Source organism: Giraffa tippelskirchi, chromosome 5, assembly GCF_054371585.1.
Source record: "Giraffa tippelskirchi isolate mGirTip1 chromosome 5, T2T-mGirTip1v1.2.pri, whole genome shotgun sequence".
NCBI classification, from domain to species: domain Eukaryota; kingdom Metazoa; phylum Chordata; class Mammalia; order Artiodactyla; family Giraffidae; genus Giraffa; species Giraffa tippelskirchi.
Window position 1 is genome coordinate 159326833 of NC_137279.1, and position 23039 is coordinate 159349871.

General features: G+C 41.9%; 1 protein-coding gene across 10 annotated transcripts in view; it reads right to left on the minus strand.

Moving 5' to 3' along the window:
* The window catches only part of NFIA (nuclear factor I A), a 390608-nt gene that overhangs the window by 63701 nt on the left and 303868 nt on the right, over positions 1-23039 (minus strand). For 9 of the 10 annotated variants that reach the window (XR_014052708.1, XM_081486641.1, XM_081486647.1 and 6 more), the window contains one exon: positions 22355-22483. The exons of the other annotated variant lie outside the window; for it this stretch is intronic. Coding sequence is in view for 8 of the 9 variants with exons in the window: in XM_081486641.1 (XP_081342767.1) it covers positions 22355-22483 (129 nt within the window). In the remaining variant the exon portion in view is untranslated. The remainder of the gene's footprint in view (positions 1-22354; positions 22484-23039) is intronic. 10 annotated transcript variants of the gene reach the window in all.

The following is a 23039-nucleotide window of genomic DNA, read 5'->3' on the forward strand; positions in this document are numbered from 1 at the left end:
TTTAGATCCTTTAAAATGTGCATTATTTACTTGAGAGTCAATAAAGGCTTTTCTCAAGTGGTTACAGTTTATTGCAGTGCATCCATCTGTATCCATGTTGATGTTAATACAATTTTGTGTATTAAAAGGCACTACAAAATTGGCTGCTTCTGGGGTCTAATACTCTTAGTACCCTAGGCCAGGAGCAGCAAAAAGTGTCACAAACACTCCATTTGAGATGGATCTCACTACTAGTTTAAACTTTAACCAGAGGCCAAACAACTGCCTGGGCTTTTCATAAAGAATACAAATAAGATGGGAAGGAAGGAAATTTGATCGGGTTTCTTTGGCTAGAATGGCACTGCCTACACATCTGAACAAAGTAGCCACAATTAAAGAAGCAGAGACCCAGAATTTCCCAGAGGTGTAGGCTCAGTTATTTATTGCAAAATGATCATATTACTGGATACTTAAAAACAAGAGAGCAGGTCAGGCAGGTTGGCTTACTTGTTTGTGCACCGCCCCCCACCTCTACCCCACTGTGGCCCCAATTATTTAAAAGACTCTTTGGTTTTAGTTTGAAAGAGGAAAAGTTTAAAATTAAATGCTATTGAATATATATATATATATATACACACATATATTTAACTTAAAAGTATTCTTCCTCCTTTAAGGCATAATTGATTAAGATTGGGGAAGGAGAAGGTCAAAGTCACTACTGTATTACTGTGTATGTTGAAAGACTTCTAAGGTCCAACAACTGATTCTTGGTCTGAGAGTCCACTACAGGGAGGAGACTTTATGGACAATTTTTCCAGCTCAAAGATGGCCAGGGAGTCATGGCCACATAGGTTTGGTATCTTGTATTTCATTCTAATTCATTCTAAGTCTTAGAAAAAAAAAAAAGACAAAAGAAAATCACCTCTCTGTACCACTGCCAGCAGTTTTGCCCAAACAGAACCTTTAAAAGTTCTAATAACCCTCCTACATTTTTCTCAAACCAAGAATTCATGATTGAAATATATTCTTCCATTTAGGCTTGACATTGACTTAATTTCTTGTCTAGGAACAACTGCAGACTCTCACGGGTTGGACAGAGACTTAGATTCATTTCATATTAGTTTTTGCTTTCCAGCACCCGCCCTTAGATCCTAGTCTCTATTCTATGGGAGACTCCAAAGATAAGCTGTTAGGAGAGCAATGCAAACAATAAAATCAAATCCTTCAGGTGCAGCGTGCTTGTAAGATGGCGTTACACAGTCTTCGTTGCTCATAGAGTGAACGACCACTCCCAAGGCCTGGCATTTGGGAAACTTCAGTTTTACCATTAATTGACACTGTCAGTGGCAACAGGTGAAATTCCAAACTGTTTCTCTCTGTTAGCACCATTACAAGAAAAAGCTACTCATCTGTCTTCAGTGGTAAGATGTTATTTAGACAAAAATAACCATTTCCATAAAGTACAAGGTGGCATTAAGAAATCCTGACTACTCATATTTAAAAGTAAAGATTTTAACAAGGCACAATTCTAAAAGGACCAGAAAGTGGAAGAAAAAAAAATTGCACTTAAAAAAAAAGCATTCCATAAGGGCAAATGGAACTTGAATTGTTTGGGTTGTCAACTACTATGGAGTTTGTTTCTTTAGAAATTCAAAACCACAATATGTAACACCATGATAGCCTGCATAAAGCTGAGAAATCTTACTGGTCCATAGCTACAATTTATACATCATTCATGAGTCAGACCTGCCATTCACGAAAGTTTAGAAGTTTGGAGTTCTGGGATTTATTTTAACAGAGACACAAGGAACAAGGAACTGGCAATGGTTTTCAAGCCTTTAAGAGGTGGAACTGTTTCTAAATAACAAACATTTGACTCAAACCAAGGTTTTCAAAACATGCAGTACACATCTTTAACATCACTGAATATGTGTGAAAGAACATGGGTATGTCAAATGAGAGAAACATATGATATTTCACGATGACTTGCCAAACACCAGTATTCTTATATTATTGCTACCAAACAAAGTAACTTTCTGTTACGGTAGACTTCCAGGATATCTGATATATTCTATTCTATTTGAGTTAAGGTAGAAGTTCAGGATAGAGATCAAATTCCAATATCTTTTGGAAAAATAAACTAAAAAAATACAGAGAGTGGTGAGGGGCAGCAAAGATCTTTTAAAATTTTAATTTACATCAATTTTTACTACTTAAAGACCTTTCTTTCTCAAAGGTCCTGGTTTGTAGTCTAGACTGCTGCTGCTAAGTCGCTTCAGTTGTGTCCAACTCTGTGCGACCCCATAGACAGCAGCCCACCAGGCTCCGCCATCCCTGGGATTCTCCAGGCAAGAATACTGGAGTGGGTTGCCATTTCCTTCTCCAGTGCATGAAAGTGAAAAGTGAAAGTGAAGTCACTCTGTCGTGTCCGACTCTTAGCGACCCCATGGACTGTAGCCTACCAGGCTCCTCCATCCATGGAATTTTCCAGGCAAGAATACTGGAGTGGGGTGCCATTGCCTTCTCCTTATAGTCTAGACTAGGGGTTGGCAAACATTTTCTGTAAAGGCCAGAGAGGACATGGTTTAGGCTTTGCAGGCCTCATGGTTTTTGCTATAATTACATGACTGAAGTGACTTAGCAGCAGCAGCAGCATGCAATGCAGGAGCAGCCATAGATATCACATAAATAAATGAGCATAGCCATAAAATATTCCGATAATACTTTCTTTTAAGAAACAAGCAGAGGGCTAGGTTCAACTGGTGGACCACAGTCTAATGGCCCCTGGGGTAGACCCACATAATTCCTGTTCACTCTCCAAATACCAGCAATGCTCTGTCTGTGAGCTGAGCACCAGATAATCACTGTTCCTCCTACCCACTGCCTACCAAACCTGGTCCTTGTTCCAATTGGACTTCCCGCTGACGCCTCATCTTTTTGAAGGCTTCCAGAGCAAACCGCTTGCCTTCTGTATCCCCACTAACTAGCCATTGTCACTCTTTGATTGACCCTTTTCACTCCTAATTAACATGCTTTGGGTGTGTGCTGGTTTCCCACATCCCTGTGTATGTGCACGCGTAAACGCTAAGTTGCTTCAGTTCTGTCCGACTCTTTGAGACCCAGTGGACTGTAGTCCACCAGGCTCCTCTGCCCATGGGATTCTCCAGGCAAGAATACTGGATTGGGTTGCCATTCCCTTCTCCAGGGGATCGAACCTGCATTTCCTGCTTTGCAGGCAGATTATTCTTTACTGCTGAGCTACTGGGAAAGCCCTGTCCATGTGTTTATCATGTCAAATCAATCATAAGAGTCAGAAAAGTAGTAGATAACCAACAAGGATCTACCGTATAGCACAGGGAACTATACTCAGTACTGTGTAATAACCTTTAAGGGAAAAGAATGTGAAAAAGAAAAATATATATATACATATACATATATAAATATATAACTGAATCACGAAACTAACATGACATTATAAATCAACTATACTTTGATTAAAAAAAAAACCCTGAGCGAATGCACTAGTTCAAACTCTTTCTGTGAGATAGAGCCCCAGCCTTTCGGTACGGACAGGGCCTCTTCTCTGAATAGACCATATTTATGCATGAATCAACTAAGCCACCATGACGGCCAATGTGAAATGCCTACAAACACCACACAACAGCTGTGATTATTGGAGACATGAAGGGGGACTGTTTAATAAGCAAAGTTGACAAGATTCAGTTCCATGAAGGGAACTTGAGCTTCTATGTAACATGCAAGATATACTATAAGATAAGAGATGAAGAAGAGACACATCAAAACATTTAAGGGAAAAAGAACCACCATAGATTGGATGATCACATAGGTTAACAGAGAATTAATCCTCAAACGACCTGGAATTTGAAACACTAAGCTCCATGGAGGTTCTCTAGCCTATGGGAGGCCTACCAAGTGCTGGGACCTGTGCTGTTTGCAAGTTTTTGCTGACATTTAAAATAAAAAAATGCAAGACCAATACAAACAAACCCCACAACAAACAAAGCAATGACTGATTCACAGCCTCTCTTCCCACTACCCCCACCCAACTGACGGTATATACTGAAGTTCCAGGCCCTATTTCTGAGTAACATGATTACTAAAGCACAGGTTTCAAAGTACCCTCCTGAATTCACCCTACAGGATTTAGGGATTTATTTCTACTGCTGATAAATTTCACACAAGGAGAAGTATGAGACGCATTGGGCCAGTGTTTGAAGTCAGGGTACCAAAGTTTACCCCAAGCTGGGTATCAGCTAGCTCTGTCTCAACCTCCTAAGCACCTTGGTTTTCTGTGCTGCAAAATGGAAATCCTATGTCTGTGTGATTTTTAGAGCTCGACTATTTTGGGTTTTGAAATCATTCATTCCCTATGTGAGTCTAGGAAAAGTTATGTAACATTTTTGAACTTGCATATCCTTGTCTGTAAATTAGATAAAATAGCACTAATTTAAGAGATTTTTCTGAGAATTAGAATTAGTGTATGTAGGTGCCTAGTACATAGTGGGCTCACACCTTTAAAAAACACGTGTTGAGAATCTGCTATGTCCCAGAGAGTGTGCTGTACTCTGGGCTATTTATTACCCTTTGAGTTGTGTTCTTAGGATAAGTTGCTGCTGCTGCTGCTGCTAAGTCACTTCAGTCGTGTCCGACTCTGTGCGACCCCATAGACGGCAGCCCACCAGGCTCCCCCGTCCCTGGGATTCTCCAGGCAAGAATACGGGAGTGGGTTGCCATTTCCTTCTCCAGTGCATGAAAGGGAAAAGTGAAAGTGAAGTCGCTTAGTCGTGTCCGACCCTTAGCGACCCCATGGACTGCAGCCTACCAGGCTCCTCCGTCCATGGGATTTTCCAGGCAAGAGTACTGGAGTGGGGTGCCATTGCCTTCTCCGTAGGATAAGTTAAGATATACTAAAAGTAATCAGGATCACACAGTGCCATGTGGCAGCACAAGACCATCGGGAATCAAGAGTTGAACTGTTCTCAGGACCTCCCTGGTGGTCCAGTGCTAAGACTCCACACTCCCAGTGCAGGGGGCCGGGGTTCTATTCCTGGTCAGGGAACTACATCCCGCATACCACAATTAAAGATCCTGCCTACCACAACTAAGACACAGCACAGTCAAGTAAATAAATAAATAATTTTTCAAAAAGAGTTGACCTGTTCTCAACTGTTCCCGTGGACCTGGAGTTCCCCGGCATGGACTGTCACTCCAAGACCGAGGTTTGACCTGTGCTCTTCAAGCCCCATCTGCAACAGGAAGTCACTTGGCTGGTGGGAGAGCTGATCCCACTGCCCTGGGCACAGGACAGCTGTGCTCTTATCTCCTGGACTGGACAGCTATCAGCTTTGCTGACCCAGCAGTCCTTCACCTGTTCTTCTGGAACCAAAGCTCGAAGGTATGTTTGGGTAACAGCCTTCCCTCCACCTCAGTCTATGTCATTGACTTCACCCTCTCCCCAGCTCTGTGGGTGGGCATAGAACCCAGGCCACACCAGTGAGAAACCTATTACCTTTATTTTTAATGTCAGGGAAGAGACTTCTGGGTCAGAGGCACAGGGAGTCCTGCTCATGGCACCAGGCCGCCAGTATTGCTGTTGCTGTAAGATTGGTGGGCAGTGACTGTCTTGTGGGAGGACTGTCTTTTTCCAGGGTGTGCTTCTACATGCCCTAGATCTTTTCCAGCAGGCCAGAGACGGAGGCCTCAGTGGGCCTGTAACAATCCACCAGCAGCTCCTTGACCCTGGCAGCTGGGTCTCATCACTCTCCACGCCCAGGAGTTCATTCACATCAATGTCCAGCTCCGGGATCTCCTCTTCCTGGTAGCCATAGAGGCTGGGGAGCTGCTCCAGGATCCACTCCTCAGGTTGAGGCGCTTCCGTATCTCCTTGAGGTCAGACCTGACCATGACCTTCCCTTGGCGCTTCCCTGAAGCCTCACCTGCAGCGCCGGGGTGGGGGTGGGGTGAGGGTGGGGGCTGAAAGTAGATGCTGCCACTGCCTGGCTTGTGCGCCAGGGTCATCAACACTGGAACCCTTGTGGGGTCACCGTTTGCCATGCCAGCTGCCTCCCCCATTATCTTTTAAAGTGTTAGTCGCTCAGTTAGTCTGATTCTTTGTGACCCCTATGGACTATAGCAACCCCAGGCTCCTCTGTCCATGGGATTCTCCAGCCAAGAATACTGGAGTGGGTAGCCATTCCCTTTCTCCAGAGGATCTTCCTGAGCCAGGGATCGAACTCAGGTCTCCTACATTGCAGGTAGATTCTTTCCTGTCTGAGCCACCAGGAAATCAGATCACTATCTTTTAAACATAAAGATTATTTTTAAAGTGAGCAAATGACCCACACTAGGCCACTTGGAGCATCCAAGAAGGAGTCGGGCTTCCCTAGATCTCTTGTGAAAAAGTTATTCTCTTTCCCTTGGGACTGTTACAAGGGTGGGAATTAAGCTTGGAACTGCTCATATCATCAGTGCCATGATCTGAGGAGATTCAGCCTGAGAATGAAGTTCACACAGAGGACAGAAGATCTGAGAATGATAAAAAGACAGATTTCTGAAGGTATTGCCTGAGCATCTGGATCCAGTTCTACCTGAAGCCACAAACCCTCAGACTTTTCCATTACACGAACCAATCCATTATTTTCTTTTGGGGAGAATGGAGAGGTGATTAAGCAATCTGGTTGGGTTCTTTCACTTGTAAGAAAATTTCATTTGAAGGAGTACTTATTAACATGTCTTCTGTTCATTATTGCAGGAGTCCCCAACCTCCGGGATCTACTGCCTGATGGTCTGAGGTGGAGCTGATGTAATAATAATAGAAATAAAATGCACAATAAATGTAATGCACTTGAATCATCCTGAAACCATCTCCTATATCCCAGTCTGCGGAAAAACTGTCTTCCATGAAATTGGCCCCTTGTACCAAGAAAGTTGGGGACTGATGCATTACTCGGTATGCAACAGTTCAACCACGCTTACTATGGTATTCAGGAATTTGAGGATTCAGGAAGATCTACAGATATCCCTCAGGGATACTAAGGTTTCCTAAATCCATACTGTACACCAATAGAAGGGACCCACACAAACTGACAAAAATAAATCGAAATGCCCACAAATACTTTTAATACCTTGCTATATTATCCATATCTTTAATTCATGAATCTCATCTGAGTAATAATTATTTGTTCTTCTGGTCTTTCAGGTGGAGGGGCAGGACAGGCTTGTCTGGTTTGTTCACTAGGGCCTAGCACAGTGCTTGGCAGATGGTACATTTTCAAAAATTATTTGCTGATTTGACTTGTGTAAATAACAATGATGCTTATCGCTTAGCAAGAGTCATGCCTGAATTGAGACAAGTCAAAGTGAAGCTGTCACCATAGCTGTGGGCTAGTCATCATGGTAGGGGGTTCACCGGCCCCACTGGGGAGACTCGCCTGTTCTTCCAACCAAACAAGAGTGACGGGATGGTGTAACTGGGCTGACTCACATCCCTGAGGCCCCATCTCTTCCAGGCTATAAGACTCCTCTCAGTGAGGAGAAATACACACACCTTCTGGACTCACAGAGAAAGCTGGAGTTGAGGAGTGAGGAATGAGAGAAGTGAGAATCCTTTCAAGAGAACCACATATATGCGAGACAGAATAAGAGACATAGATGCATAGAACAATTTTATGGACTCTGAGGGAGAAGGTGAGGGTGGGACGTTCTGGGAGAATAGCATTGAAACATGTATATTATCATATGTGAAACAGAACACCATTCCATGTTCGATGCATGAGACAAAGGCTCAGGGCCGGGGCAATGGGATGACCCAGAGGGATGGGATGGGGAGGGAGGTGGGTGGGGGGTCCAGGAAGGGGAACACATGTAAACCCATGGCTGATTCATGTCAATGTATGGCAAAAACTATTACAATATTGTAAAGTAATTAGCCCCCAACTAAAATAAATAAATTTATTAAAATAAATAAATAAATATTAAAAAAAAGAGAGAACCACATAAAAAGACAGCAAAAGATATGGGGAAGGGGGGAATCTGAGACAGCTAACATTTAGTAACATACTAATCACATTCGGAGAAGGCGATGGCACCCCACTCCAGTACTCTTTTGCCTGGAAAATCCCATGGACGGAGGAGCCTGGCAGGCTGCAGTCCATGGGGTCGCTAAGAGTCGGACACAACTGAGCGACTTCACTTTCACTTTTCCCTTTCATGCACTGGAGAAGGAAATGGCAACCCACTCCAGTATTCTTGCCTGGAGAATCCCAGGGACGGCGGAGCCTGGTGGGCTGCCGGCTATGGGGTCGCACAGAGGCGGACACGACTGAAGCAACTTAGCAGTAGCAATCACATACGTGGCCCTTTCCTTATGTCATTTCACTTCCTCCTATTAACACCTTAAAGTTTCGTACAGGTGGGAAAACAGAGGCCAACAGAGGCCAAGGGACTGGCACAAGCTTGTGCAGATCCTGAGTGGCCGGGCAGCATTTGAATTCTATTCTGTCTGACTCCACAGCCCATGTGCTTTTCATTGCACTCTTCTGCTCCCATATGAATTATTTTTCAGACGTCAAATCGTTTATTTCCTTTCACGATACTTGCCTCATAGGTCCCTTATTACTGCACTACAACCTGCCCACTCTGGTGTTCCTCACATGTGTTTTGTACATGAATGAATGAATTGTTTGGGGTGGGGAGGAAGTAACTGCCACTTAATACTAAGAAATAAATGTAAAATTTACCACGGAAATACACATTTTAAAAAACCATCCATTCACGTAAGTGATTGAATCCACTTGTTTCAACAATACAAAGGATGTGGCATGAAATGGGTGACTCTGCGTGATACTGCAGCCACATTAACAGGACTGTGCCTTCCCATTTCGAGTATCAGTGCTCACCCCGCTTTGCCTACATGGATGATAAGCTGATACTACATAAACATTGTTAAAGCTACAATTCCATGCTACAGTAATTCACTTAACTTTAACATGATTTATGGTTCTGTCAATCGGTGAGGTTGAAATCCCTGCATTAAAGCTTAAATGCGAGTTTCATAGTTAAAAGAGCAAGTGTGTGAGTGTGTGTGATAGAAGAAAACATTCCACATAAAAAGGAGATATAAGCCCAATACTGACTTTTTATTCTACTCTGAAAAAAGAAAAATAAAGAATGAATCTAAACATAAAATCAACATTATATTAAGCTCAACCAGAAAGACCTGATCGGGATTTATCTGGTTATATGATTTATAGTGCAAGCAGTACCCAGAAGTCTTATCAATGACATGATTTCAAAGAAACTTTGCCCAGAACCAGTGCCTTCACTGTGTCTATATGTGTGGATTTATGGTTGGGGGACAAGGAGGTGGGGGTGAAAGAGAGCCAGGGAGAGATGAAGGGAGAAAGGGGCAAGAAATTCCAAGGGAGAGCAGCTCCTTTTGTGCAAATGTATTTCAATCTGGGTCCACGTGGTTAATCACCAATCACCCTATTCTTCTCTCAGGCGTTCACCGGGGCAGGGAGCGGGGGGTGGGGGGTGGGAGCGGGGGGGGGGGAGTGGGGTGGGGTTGCGGGTGGTGCATTTTGCTTCTTTAAGAGATTAAGGAGCCAATTGGTCTTACTGCTCTAACCTGTCCTCCTTGGGACCACATATTAACAGACAGCACTGCAGAAGGGCTCTCTTTAGAAGTTTGCTGCAGGGATGACAAATTAACCCAGCAGGGTGTCCCACACATCTATCTCAGTACAAATTATTAGTGTAATAGAGCTTTTAGTTATGCATTTATCTAGTAATTATTGAACGGTTACACAAAACCAAGCTGAGCAGCCACGGCCCTTTATGAGGCTCGCTCGGTGGGTGGCCTTACAGTTAATTTAGGGGACTTCTCCACTAAGCAGTTCACTTGCAGACAAATTAGCTAAACAGCCTTCTCCTTTAAATATTTTCCATGTCACAGTGAAACTCTTTACAATACAATAAAGGTACAGTTTTAATTACACGCTTCCTGACTTTTGTTTAGTTGTAGTTTTAAAACATTTGCTGGAACTGTTTTTTCCTTTGGCTGGGTAGTAATAGCTGGCTGTAAGTATCTGGCTAATGAATTTAATAATTTCCTGAACTAGGACTTAAAGGGCCTTTGCTAAAAAGCTGCTTTTCCTCTTTACCATGCAGTTCCTCCAAATCCCATCAACAACGGTTCCCATTAGGCCGGCCACCAGCACTTGAGCGAATCTTGCCCAGTGTTCACAAGCCCTCTTACTCTCTTTTCAGTGCTCCTCAAAGGTGGTATTTGTTAGGTCTGTGATATCTGCATTTGAAAGTCATTTCTGGCAATTCTGATTGTCGAAAGACAACGTAATGTTTTTCTCAAATGACATACTCCAATAATAAATAAACACTTTGCATCTGTTGGCAGATTATTTCAGCACCTTGTTAGCAACAGGTACTTAATTGCTTCTCATTTTCCTAAGATGATTCAATTGCACTAAACCAGGAGAGACAAATTAGATTCAGCTCCACTGAAAGGAGCACCAGCCTGTTCTACAACTAAGTTAAAAAGATTTCCTAAGAGGCAAAGGAGTCTGCCGATATGATACAAGAAAGCCAAATGAACCAACTGCTTAGGTAGGGGGCGTATGCCAAGGAAGGATGCCAAGGTCATGAGAGCAATGGAGCACCAGGGATTTCTTCCTTCTTTAGGGTCCTTCATTTGGGCAGAAACAGTTTATAATACCACAGCAAATATTCAGTAAAAAGAGGATCAAATCATTCTGAGCTCAGCATTTCTCTTAATGTCCATGAAAAGAGAAGCTCTTAATTAAAACTGAGTAAATGTATGAATGTGAGAGTTGAACTATAAAGAAGGCTGAGCATTGAAAAACTGATACTTTCAAATTGTGGTGCTGGAGAAGACTCTTGAAGAGTTGCTGGGACAGCAGGGAGATCAAACCAGTCAATCCTAAAGGAAATCAGTCCTGAACATTCATTGGAAGGACTGTTGCTGAAGCCCAATACTTTGGCCACTTTCTGACTCACTGGGAAAGATTAAAGGCAGAGAAGGGGTCGGCAGAGGATGAGATGGTTAGATAGCATCACTGACTCAAAGGACAAGAATTTGAGCAAACTCAGGGACTGATAGTGGAGGACAGAGTAGCCTGGCATGATCGGTTTATAGGGTCACAGAGAGTCAGACAAGACAGTGACTAAACAACAACAACAAGTGTATATCAAGCACTTATTCACTATGCTATGCATCTCCCTAAATGCTGTGAAATACATGCATTTGAATATGGTATTATTATCACACATGGAGGATGGAAAGAACTACCTGTTACTTCCAAACTTTCTGTTTCCTGTCAATCAAATCTATATGCTCATTCAACAAATACCTACTAAGTGCTTTGATAATGCCATCCATGAGGCTGAGAGATACTGAATCTCGGGAGGAAGAATAAAGACATGGTCCCTGTTCTAATGGCCCTGCCATCTAGTGATAACTGAGCCTTCCCACTGTTCCTCTCCTTCCTTCCTTCTCTATTATTGTCTAGAAATCTCCAGTCTTCCAACCTTTCCTGGTGACCTCAACTTCCTGGAATGTTATCTTATTCTCATAATTCTCTGGAGTGTATTATCTTTAGCCAAACTGGGAGATACTATTAACTTCATACCCTCACATGTCTCATCACTAAAGGCAAGATCCTTGATTGGGCCATGAGGATCCTGGATTTAGAAAGGTTCATAGAGCATGTAAATGTCTGAACAGAAACTGGCAGTATTCTTTGAAAGCTGCACAATGCATCTTAGGCCTATATGGCTATTGTTTTAATACTTGTGCATGTCTTCAAAATCAGGGCAATCTGACTTCTAAAATCCCTTCATGTGCGTGTGTGTATGTGTGTGTATGTGTATATATATATATATATATACAGGTTTTGACCCATAAAGAAGTGGGGCTTTGGCCATTTGCTCACATTTTGTGTGTCTGGATTCCTCAGTACTTAGTTGTCTAAAAGCACAATTGTTTGCTGTTGCTTTGCCTGCTTACAACTAGGAGGTACTCTCTTTGAGAGGGGGTAAGTCACACTTGCTTGGACTCGCCCAGTGTCAACTGCCACGGTAGTTCTATCAGGTGGACCCTGATCTTGGCAGCACCCTGGGAGTACTCATCACAGTAATACAAGGCTGGCCTTCTTGTCTGCCATCTACTAGGAAGTAAGCAAGTCAAGGCCAGAATTCAAGCTTTATTCCCCACTCTATTTAGCAAGTAGCAGAGCACCTTGTACCCTGTAAGTACTTGATAAATATTTGTGGGAAAGTTAATAGGCCCCTAGACAGTAATGGGAGTCTGCACACTAATTTCAATATTAAAAAAAAGTCAAACTGACCTCAAAAGCTATCTTTGAAATGACTCGCACCTACCAGAAACCCTGCATCTACCAGTAGCAAGGATTCATGGGCTCATAAAAAAAGGTCAAATGATCTGTTTATGGCTGCTATTACAAAAAAAAAAACTCAATGTGATAATAAGAGTTGTGTCATACTTATCGAAAGATCTAAATGGCTATGTCATGTCCTTGACTAATAAAAATTGTGAAAACAAACTAACTGTTGAAATAAATGCAGTTGATTTCTCCCAGTAGTGGAGAAAAAGGTAGAAATATGTTGAAAAAGGCTTAGCACTGGAGGCTAGATTTCTAGTCTTGGCTCTGGCCAACTCAGATTTCACATTTCTCTGAGTAATGGTAACTATGTTATTGACTGCTAGCCAGAATATTTTTCTTCTATTTACCTACTTATAAAACCCCAATTTTACACAGAGCAGCAATGTGCTCAGTCAAATACTTAGATTTTCCAGCCTCCCTTGCAGCTAGAGGTGATCAAGAGACATAGTTTTGATCACGCTAAGTAAGATTCTATGAAAGGTGGCAAAATGACCCGGCGGGCACTTTTGGCTCTTGTCTGCTCCCTTCTTTAAAATGCTTGGAATGCAGATGCATGGCAGGAGGGCAGTGGCTACATTGTGACCATGAGGTCACAGCATGAGGATGAGAACAATCCACAAAAGCATGGATAAGAGAAGACATCTCAATCCTTGACTGCACTTAGGTGCCACCATGACAGTTCTGAATCACATATTTGGTTTCTACTTTTTAAATTTTATTTATTTATTTATGGATGTGATGGGTCTTTGTTGCTGTGAGGACTTTTTCTCTAGTTGTGGTGAGCAGGGGCTACTCTCTAGTTGTGGTATGCAGGCTTCTCATTGTGGTGGCTTTTGGTGTTGCAGAGCACTCACTCTAGGGCATGCAGGCTCAGTAGTTGTGGTTCCTGGGCTCTAGAGCAAGCCTCAATAGTCGTGGTCCATAGACTTAGTTGTTCCAGGGCATGTGGGATCTTCCCAGATCAGGGATTGAACTCATGTCTCTTGAATTGGTAGGCAGATTCTTTACCATTGAACCACCAGGGAAACTCCACATGTTTGTTTTAGATTTCCAGTTACTTACAGCCAAACACATTCTTAAGGGATCCAGGAAAAGAATTAAACCAGAAGACTCCAAGAGCACTATTTGGAAAGTCTAGGGCTCTAGACGAAGCTCAATTGGTGCTTAGTTGTCAATTACTCTCAACCCCTGCTTTACAACGTGTATCGTGCAGGTTCCTTACTGCCTCTTGATCCCTAAAGCACAGTGTTGCTTTACCTTGTGCTAAGCATTTACATTAAGTATCATCATTACCTTGTTTTTGAAAATAGCAAAGACTTAAGACAGACACATAAGTTTCGAGAAGACAACTCTTAAGAAATTCTAAAATATCTCTGATGAGTACTCCAAATAATCCTCAAATAGAGTTAGGCCCTTTTAAATCATCAGACAAACCTACAACTCTTAAAAAGGCAAAGGGAAGAAAAAAAAATTTTTTCTTCATTATCATGAAGAAGATGAATTGTCATGATTAAATACTTTATCATGGTTGCAATTTTAAGTACTGCTAAAAGAAAGTCTTTGAAAGTCCAATCTTTCAGTTTAAAGTGCACAGTAACTGTGATAACATATAATGACGTAACAAACACCCTTACAGAAACTTAATCTCTTCCTCACTCAGTAGGGCATTCCACAGCCTTTAACCTCTTCACCTAATTTTAACTACATAAGTGTTAGTTACTCAGTCATATCTGACTCTTTGGGATACTATGGACTATAACACACCAGGTTCCTCTGTCCATAGAATTCTCCAGGCAAGAATCCTGGAGTAGGCAGCTATTCCCTTTTTCAGGGAGTCTTTCCAACCTGGGATCAAACCTGAGCCTCCTACATTGCAGGCAGATTCTTTACCATCTGAGCCACAAGGTGGCAAAGCATTATCCCTCATGATACAGATGGCTAAACAGAGGTCACAAAGTTAAATGATTTATCAAAGCCATAAACAACAGCACTATCAGAGAGGGGATTAATTTTAAGAAACTACATGTCCCTACCTTCACAAGGTAAATTGGAAAATTAGATTCCAATTTTAGATTAGAAGATTAGAATAGCATCAACTAAGAAACACCATAGCTTTTAATAAACTTTACTTCATAATCTTGCAAAAGCTTTCTTTGCATGAAAGGCCATGGTTCTTCCTCATCTTGGACATTCCTTACAAAGAAGTGGCATATAAACTATTGTCATACGTCACCCTTAGTCCTTCTGAAGCAGTGAGAATCCATCAGTTTCAGGGGTGGGATGAATATCTCTTATGTACCTTTTATGCACAGCTTGAATACTTTTTATTCATTCAAGTAAAATCTGAGCACAAAATCCAAGGTGTGAGAAAAGATGAAGATATCAAAAAGTATTTATTAGAGATCCTTCCTCACAGAGTTTTGTTCTAGAGAAAGAAAAAGACATGTACATGAACTGACAAAGTAAGACCAAGTTGGTGTAGGGGGTGTGAAGACGTGACATGAGAGGCTCCCAGAGTCTGCAGACTGTGGGATGAAGGCAGCCTGGTTGGAGCTGAGCAGGTTTCAGGTAGAAAGTGGTACCTGAATTGGTCTTGGAATGGGCAGTGTGTGGACAGGCAAAGGCAGGAGGACAGCATGACAGCATGAGATTTTCAAACCCCTGATGAAAATGGGTGACTTAATTGTTTGCATGACCTGATCATGCCCGTAAGTAGATGATTTCATCTACTCCTAAGATAATATAATTCTCTGAGGTTGAGATTAGATCTTCAATTTATAGATGAGGAACCCATGGCTCAGAGAAGCAAAGCTATGTGCCAGGTTCACACAGCTGGTAAAAGTGGTGGAAATGGGATTCAAACACCAGTTCATTCGACCTCCAATCCTAGCTTCTGCACTTACCCACTCCCCTCAAGGCTCTATTTTTTCTGCCTCAGCTTTGCAATCATCAAAGAGAGGTTTCCTCTGTAAAACGTGGCCACAAAATTTCCAATCATAGCTGATTTTTGCAGTGAAAAAATAGGAACATTGCTTCTTTTCAATGAATTTGGTGAATTCATTGAAATTTGAGGTGGATTGGCTGTTCTGTAGCTCTGTTAGCATACAACCTCTGGCCTGGGCACTGGGGTATATTACACAGCTACTGTCTACTGACTGGTGTTTGTCTAGTCAAGGTATTCCCATGAGGAATTTTAAGGAAGGCAGCAGACGTCTAGGTGCCTTATGATATAGGTGCTAACCAGAGGTGACTATACCATGTGACTCTGAATAAGACTGCAGTTAACAGCCTCCCCAGTGCCACAGGATCCTGATAAAGGACACACCTTTCTGTTCTTCCTGGCCTTTTTGAAGTCTGATCATCTGTTTGGATTCTCTAATAATTTACCATTTCAGATTGTAGTAAGAGACAGTGAAAGTGTTAGTCGCTCAGTCGTGTATGTCTCTTTTTAACTCCATGGACTGTAGCCCGCCAGGTTCCTCTGTCCATGGGGTTCTCAGGCAAGAATACAGGAATGGGCTTCCCATTTCCTTCTCCAGAGGATCTGCCTGACCCAGGGATCGAGCCTGGGTCTCCTGCACTGCAGATGGATTCTTTACCATCTGAGTCACCAGGGAAGCCAAGTCTCTCCTTCCAATAAAAAGAACATGTGAGGTTGAATTCTCCTTAATGTACATGCCACATTTATTCTACACTGGCTCCCTCTGCCAGACTCTCCTTTTTTAAATCCAGCCTCATCTTCCTAAAACATCAACTATTAGTTCCAGATGTGATGTCATTCCAAGCATTAGATTTCCAACCAGTTCATAGAAGGATAAGAGGGAATATGATACCTATAGCAAGTATGTCTTAAATAACAAGTGTCTAAACACCAACCTTTAAAAAGGTCTTAGCCCAACAGGGTCTTATGCTCAGTTCAGTTAGTTCAGTCACTCAGTCGTGTCTGACTCTTTGCAACCCCATGAATCGCAGCATCCCAGGTCTCCCTGTCCATCACCAACTCCCGGAGTCTACCCAAACTCACATCCATCGAGTCGGTGATGCCATCCTGCCATCTCATCCTCTGTCGTCCCCTTCTTCTCCTGCCCCTAATCCTTCCCAGCATCAGGGTCTTTTCCAATGAGTCAACTCTTCGCATCAGGTGGTCAAAGTATTGGGGTTTCAGCTTCAATATCAGTCCTTCCAATGAACACCCAGGACTGATCTCCTTTAGGATGGACTGGTTGGATCTCCTTGCAGTTCAAGGGACTCTCAAAGAGTCTTCTCCACAGTTCAAAAGCATCAATTCTTCAGCGCTCAGCTTTCTTCATAGTCCAACTCTCACATCCGTACATGACCACTGGAAAAACCATAGCCTTGACTAGACAGACCTTTGTTGGCAAAGTAATGTCTCTGCTTTTAAATATGCTATCTACGTTGGTCATAACTTTCCTTCCAAGGAGTAAGCATCTTTTAATTTCATGGCTGCAATCACCATCTGCAGTGATTTTGGAGCCCAAAAAAATAAAGTCTGACACCATTTCCAATGTTTCCCCATCTATTTACCATGAAGTGATGGGACCAGATGCCATGACCCTAGTTTTCTGAATGCTGAGCTTTAAGCCAGCTTTTTCACTCTCCTCTTCACTTTCATCAAGAGGCTTTTTAGTTCTTCTTCACTTTCTGCCATAAGGGTGGTGTCATCTGCATATCTGAGGTTATTTATATTTCTCCCGGCAATCTTGATTCCAGCTTGTACTTGATCCAGCCCAGCATTTTGCATGATGTACTGTGCATATAAGTTAAATAAGCAGGGTGACAATATATAGCCTTGACGTACTCCTTTTCCTATTTGGAAACAGTCTGGTGTTCCATGTCCAGTTCTAACTGTTGCTTCCTGATCTGCATACAGAGCTCTCAAGAGGCAGGCCAGCTGGTCTGGTATGCCCATCTCTTGAAGAATTTTCCACAGTTTATTGTGATCCACACAGTCAAAGGCTTTGGCATAGTCAATAAAACAGAAAGAGATGCTTTCCTGGAACTCTCTTGCTTTTTCAATGATCCAGCAGATGTTGGCAATTTGATCTGGTTCCTCTGCCTTTTCTAAAACCAGCTTGAACATCTGGAAGTTCACGGTTCATGTATTGCTGAAGCCTGGCTTGGAGAATTTTGAGCATTACTTTACTAGCATGTGAGATGAATGCAATTGTGCGGTAGTTTGAGCATTCTTTGGCATTGCCTTTCTTTGGGATTGGGATGAAAACTGACCTTTTCCAGTCTTGTAGCCACTGCTGAGTTTTCCAAATTTGCTGGCATATTGACTGCAGCACTTTCACAGCATCATCTTTCAGGATTTGAAATAGCTCAACTGGAATTCCATCACCTCCACTAGCTTTGTTCGTAGTGATACTTTCTAAGGCCCACTTGACTTCACATTCCAGGATGTTTGGCTCTAGGTGAGTGATCACACCATCGTGATTGTCTGGGTCATGAAGATCTTTTTTGTACAGTTCTTCTGTGTTTTCTTGCCACCTCTTCTTAATATCTTCTGCTTCTGTTAGGTCCATACCATTTCTGTCCTTTATTGAGCCCATCATTGTATGAAATATTTCCTTGGTATCTCTAACTTTCTTGAAGAGACCTCTAGTCTTTACTATTCTGTTGTTTTCCTCTATTTCTTTGCATTGATCGTTGAAGAAGGCTTTCTCATCTCTCCTTGCTATTCTTTGGAACTCTGCATTCAAATGGGAATATCTTTCCTTTTTTCTTTTGCTTTTCGCTTCTCTTCTTTTCCCAGCTATTTGTAAGGCCTCCTCAGACAGCCACTTTGCTTTTTTGCATTTCTTTCCCAAGGGGATGGTCTTGATCCCTGTCTCCTGTAGAATGTCAAGAACCTCCGTCCATAGTTCATCAGGCACTCTGTCTATCAGATCTAGTCCCTTAAATCTATTTCTCACGTCCACTGTATAATCATAAGGGATTTGATTTAGGTCATACCTCAATGGTCTAGTGGTTTTCCCTACTTTCTTCAATTTAAGTCTGAATTTGGCAATAAGGAGTTCATGGTCTGAGCCACAGTCAGCTCCGGGTCTTGTTTTTGCTGACTGTATAGAGCTTCTCCATCTTTGGTTGCAAAGAATATAATCATAACAGTCTTATGTTAACCTATCTCAACTCTGTCATGCTGACCACAAAGATGCCGCTGAAGTATTTCATTCCAACTCCCCCACTTCCCTTCACCAGACCACTAATTTGGTCAGGATGTAATAAGAATGGGTTCCTGAGTAGATTTCCCAGAAAGGAGAACTGAGGATGCTGTGAACCATATTGAACTCTGGTGAAAAAATTCTTGGAATTCCATAACTCTTCCATAATTTTTAAATTGAGCATCTTTCTCTTTTCCTTATAAACAATTCCATGAGTATGAATAGAAGACCAAAACTTACAGTTCTGCAGAATAATATGGTCCCTTCTGGTTCAACCCAGTGTGGATCATTTTAGCAAATGTGATTAATTGTTTAGCATGAAGAAGCTCCCAATAATGGCACTTATGGGTAAGTGCTAGAATCATTTCTAGATCTATGGTTTTAAGGCAAGACATATAGAAAGCATTCAGTATTTACTGAATAAATGATAACATATGCACATTGCTTTATATCCCTCAGAGTCTCTACAAATATTGTTTTACTGCAATTTCTATGTAACAATGTGATGTTGGGAGAAAAAAAATTCCTTCAGCAGTACTCAGTTCAGTTCAGTTCAGTAGCTCAGTCGTGTCTGACACTTTGCGTCCCCATGAATTGCAGCACCCCAGGCCTCCCTGTCCATCACCAACTCCCAGAGTTTACCCAAACCCATGTCCATCGAGTCGGTGATGCCATCCAACCATCTCATCCTCTGTCATCCCCTTTTCCTCCTGCCCCCAATCCTTCCCAGCATTAGGGTCTTTTCAAATGAGTCAGCTCTTTGCATGAGGTAGCCAAAGTATTGGAGTTTCAGCTTCAACATCAGTCCTTCCAATGAACACCCAGGATTGATCTCCTTTAGGATGGACTGGTTGGAACTCCTTGCAGTCCAAGGGACTCTCAAGAGTCTTCTCCAACACCACAGTTCAAAAGCATCAGTTCTTCGGTGCTCAGCTTTCTTCACCATCCAACTCTCACATCCATACATGACCACTGGAAAAACCATAGCCCTGACTAGACAGACCTTTGTTGGCAAAGTAATGTCTCTGCTTTTAAATATGCTATCTAGGTTGGTCATAACCTTCCTGCCAAGGAGTAAGCGTCTTTTAATTTCATGGCTGCAATCATCATCTGCAGTGATTTTGGAGCCCAAAAAAATAAAATCAGCCACTGTTTCCATTGTTTTCCCATCTACTTCCCATGAAGTGATGGGACCAGATGCCATGATCTTAGTTTTCTGAACGTTGAGCTTTAAGCCAACTTTTTCACTCTCCTCTTTCACTTTCATCAAGAGGCTCTTTAGTTCTTCTTCACTTTCTGCCATAAGGGTGGTGTCATCTGCATATGTGAGGTTATTGATATTTCTTCCGGCAATCTTGATTCCAGCTTGTGTTTCTTCCAGCCCAGCGTTTCTCATGATGTACTCTGCATATAAGTTAATTAAGCAGGGTGACAATATATAGCCTTGACGTACTCCTTTTCCTATTTGGAACCAGTCTGTTGTTCCATGTCCAGTTCTAACTGTTGCTTCCTGACCTGCATACAGGTTTCTCAAGAGACAGGTCAGATGCTCTGGTATTCCCATCTCTTTCAGAATTTTCCACAGTTTATTGTGATCCACACAGTCAAAGATTTTGGCATAGTCAATAAAGCAGAAATAGATGCTTTTCTGGAACTCTCTTGCTTTTTCGATGATCCAGTGGATGTTGGCAATTTGATCTCTGATTCCTCTGCCTTTTCTAAAACTACAGTCCCCATTTTAGTGGAGATGACTTTAAAAAACTCAGAAGATAAGTAGAAATGGTAAGAGGCAACTTAACAAACTACCCTGATTGCTGGCATTGCTGCTTCCTAATCCTTACTGCCCTGGTGTACAAGGAGTCTTTTCTTTGCTTGGAATGCCCTTCATTCATCTAAGTGACTTTTAAGATTTGACTTTGACAATATCTACCCTTTGAAGGTTCTTTAGGTGATATAAAGTGAAAAGTAACTGTGCACTCCACAACATATTCTAAATGCTTATTTTTCTGTACTGGACAATACGCTCTATGAGGACAGGAACCACTTAATTCCCAGTGTCTGCCCAGTGACAAGCACTCAGTAAATACATGATTAATGGATGAAGGAACCTCCATAGTTCCCTCTTCTGAGGTCCTACAGAAACCTCTGCTTTTAAGATCCATGTAGCATTTAGAACATGTCAACCTGATCATAAAAAGATGAGAAACATACATGCCTTATCTCCCTAAGACCAAAAATCTTCTGACTAAATCTTCATATCTCTTACTTCCCACCACAGTTTCAATGCTTAAGGAATGCTGACAATGAGAATAATATCATCACACTGCCCCATTCAAAGAGATTCATTCTGGGAGCACATAATCCCATTCAGCTGCAAGGTTTTCAAATTAGGGGGGGAAATGCACATATTTTTCACTCTTATACACAAGTGAAATAATTAGGACACTTAAGAAAGTTCTATCAATGATCACAAGATCTTTAAAGATGGAGCAAGTGAGCTTTCATAACTGTGGATAGAGACAATGCTTCATATAATAGTCAAAATACTTATTTTCTTTAAGGTGATTTCTACACAGGTACACTGGCCAGCCGTCTAAACGGCTGTATTTCCCTGAGATGTACACAGAGTATTCATAAAGGGATTCAGATTTGTGGGACTCACATTGAGATTAATGCAAGAAATACCAGTTTCTCCAGGCGTGTGTCAAAGTAGACAAGAGACCATAACTTTCTAGGATGTTTTATGATAGCAGCTGGTAGATCACAAACTTACCTAAACAAAAATCTGATGGAAGAAAGCAAATGTGGTTACAATTATTCATACTCCTACTGTGGGAGTTTCATAAACAAACTAATAAATATTTTCATCTTGCAACAAGATCAAGTTAAGTGATTTGCTGACATTCTCTTGAGGTTTGAAGCTTGTCTTTAATGTGAAATACAAATCATATTTCTTGTGGACACATTTTAATAATAAAGTTAAAAGCACATGAGACAAAAATAATGAAAACATTGCAATGAAAACCAGACAAACTATCTACCACTTCAAAAGGAGTGAATGAAGACAGCTCGTCAACACGGTGATGTAAACAACCTCAATGCAAAATGCCACATATTGAAATCAGGTTTCAAGGAGAGGGGAATCAGCAGGGGTGAGAGAATGAAAATAAGCTATTACACAAAAATAAACTCACCTAACACACACACACAAACGCACACACAGACACACAAGTGCCCCTCTCATACAATTGCTAAGATAAGGAAGTGTTAGCCGCTCAATAGTGTCCAACTCTTTGCGACCCCATGGACTGTGCCCACAAGGCTCCTCTGTCCATGGAATTCTCCAGGCAAGAATACTGGAGTGGGTAGCCCCTTCTCCAGTGGATCTTCCCAACTCAGGGATCGAACCCAGGTCTCCCACATAGCAGGCAGATTCTTTACCGTCTAAGCCACCAGGGAAGCCCTTAAGACAGATTTGATTTTGGTTAATTCAAATTACCTCCCACCTCTTTGCAACATCCCACCAGCAAAGAAAGAGGTTAAGAATCAGGGTTTGATACCAAATCTCTTGGGTCCCTACAATTCCAAAGCAGTACCCAAGGATAAGAAACTGGAACACTCACTTCCTTCAGGACTACTCTGGGGGAGTCCTTGTTGTCTCTCATTTTACTACTCTCGTTCCAAGGTCATGAACTAAGCACAATCAAGGGTGCCAATGGAGCAGCTCACCTCTGGGTCCTGTAATGACGGGTCGGTGATGCTGTGTAAATGCCGTTCCCAGGGAGGAGGTCTGTGAAGGGGAGGGGCTGCTGAAACCAGACTTCTCAGACTTCTTCAGTGTGGTTGGAGATGGCATTCCTGGCAGGAAGGATGAATGGATAAGCACACTTAAATCACGGAACACAGCTTATGCAACCTAAAAGATCAAACTTAAAAGAATTAAAAAAAGAAATCTACCTGTGAATGGAAAAGTTATTTTGAATTGGTTTGAATTTGTCATAGAAACAAACAGGTAACTATATGCTGATGTCAGCATATAGTTGATTTTAACTTACTCTCCTAAATCACAGCCCGTTTGAGGGTTACTGATCTTGTCTAATTATGGAACACCACTTTCCCAGTGCTTCCTGAAAGTAGCTGTCTTGGCCAGAGGCCTCTGGGACCATTCATAGAGAGGGCTATAGAAGCATATGAGGATTCGTATGCAATCATCTCATCTTGCCCGCTACCTTACTTCAGCGCCAAGGCACATTTTATACAATTTAGCTATTTTAACATTTAAAAAACCCTCAACAATGGTAACTCAGTTGTTCACCCAGTGAATAATTTATAATAGAAAAAAAGAAAAGGTAAAAGTTAAAAAATAAAAATTAAATGGTTAAAGATGTCATAGCCAATGCAAATAATATTGTAA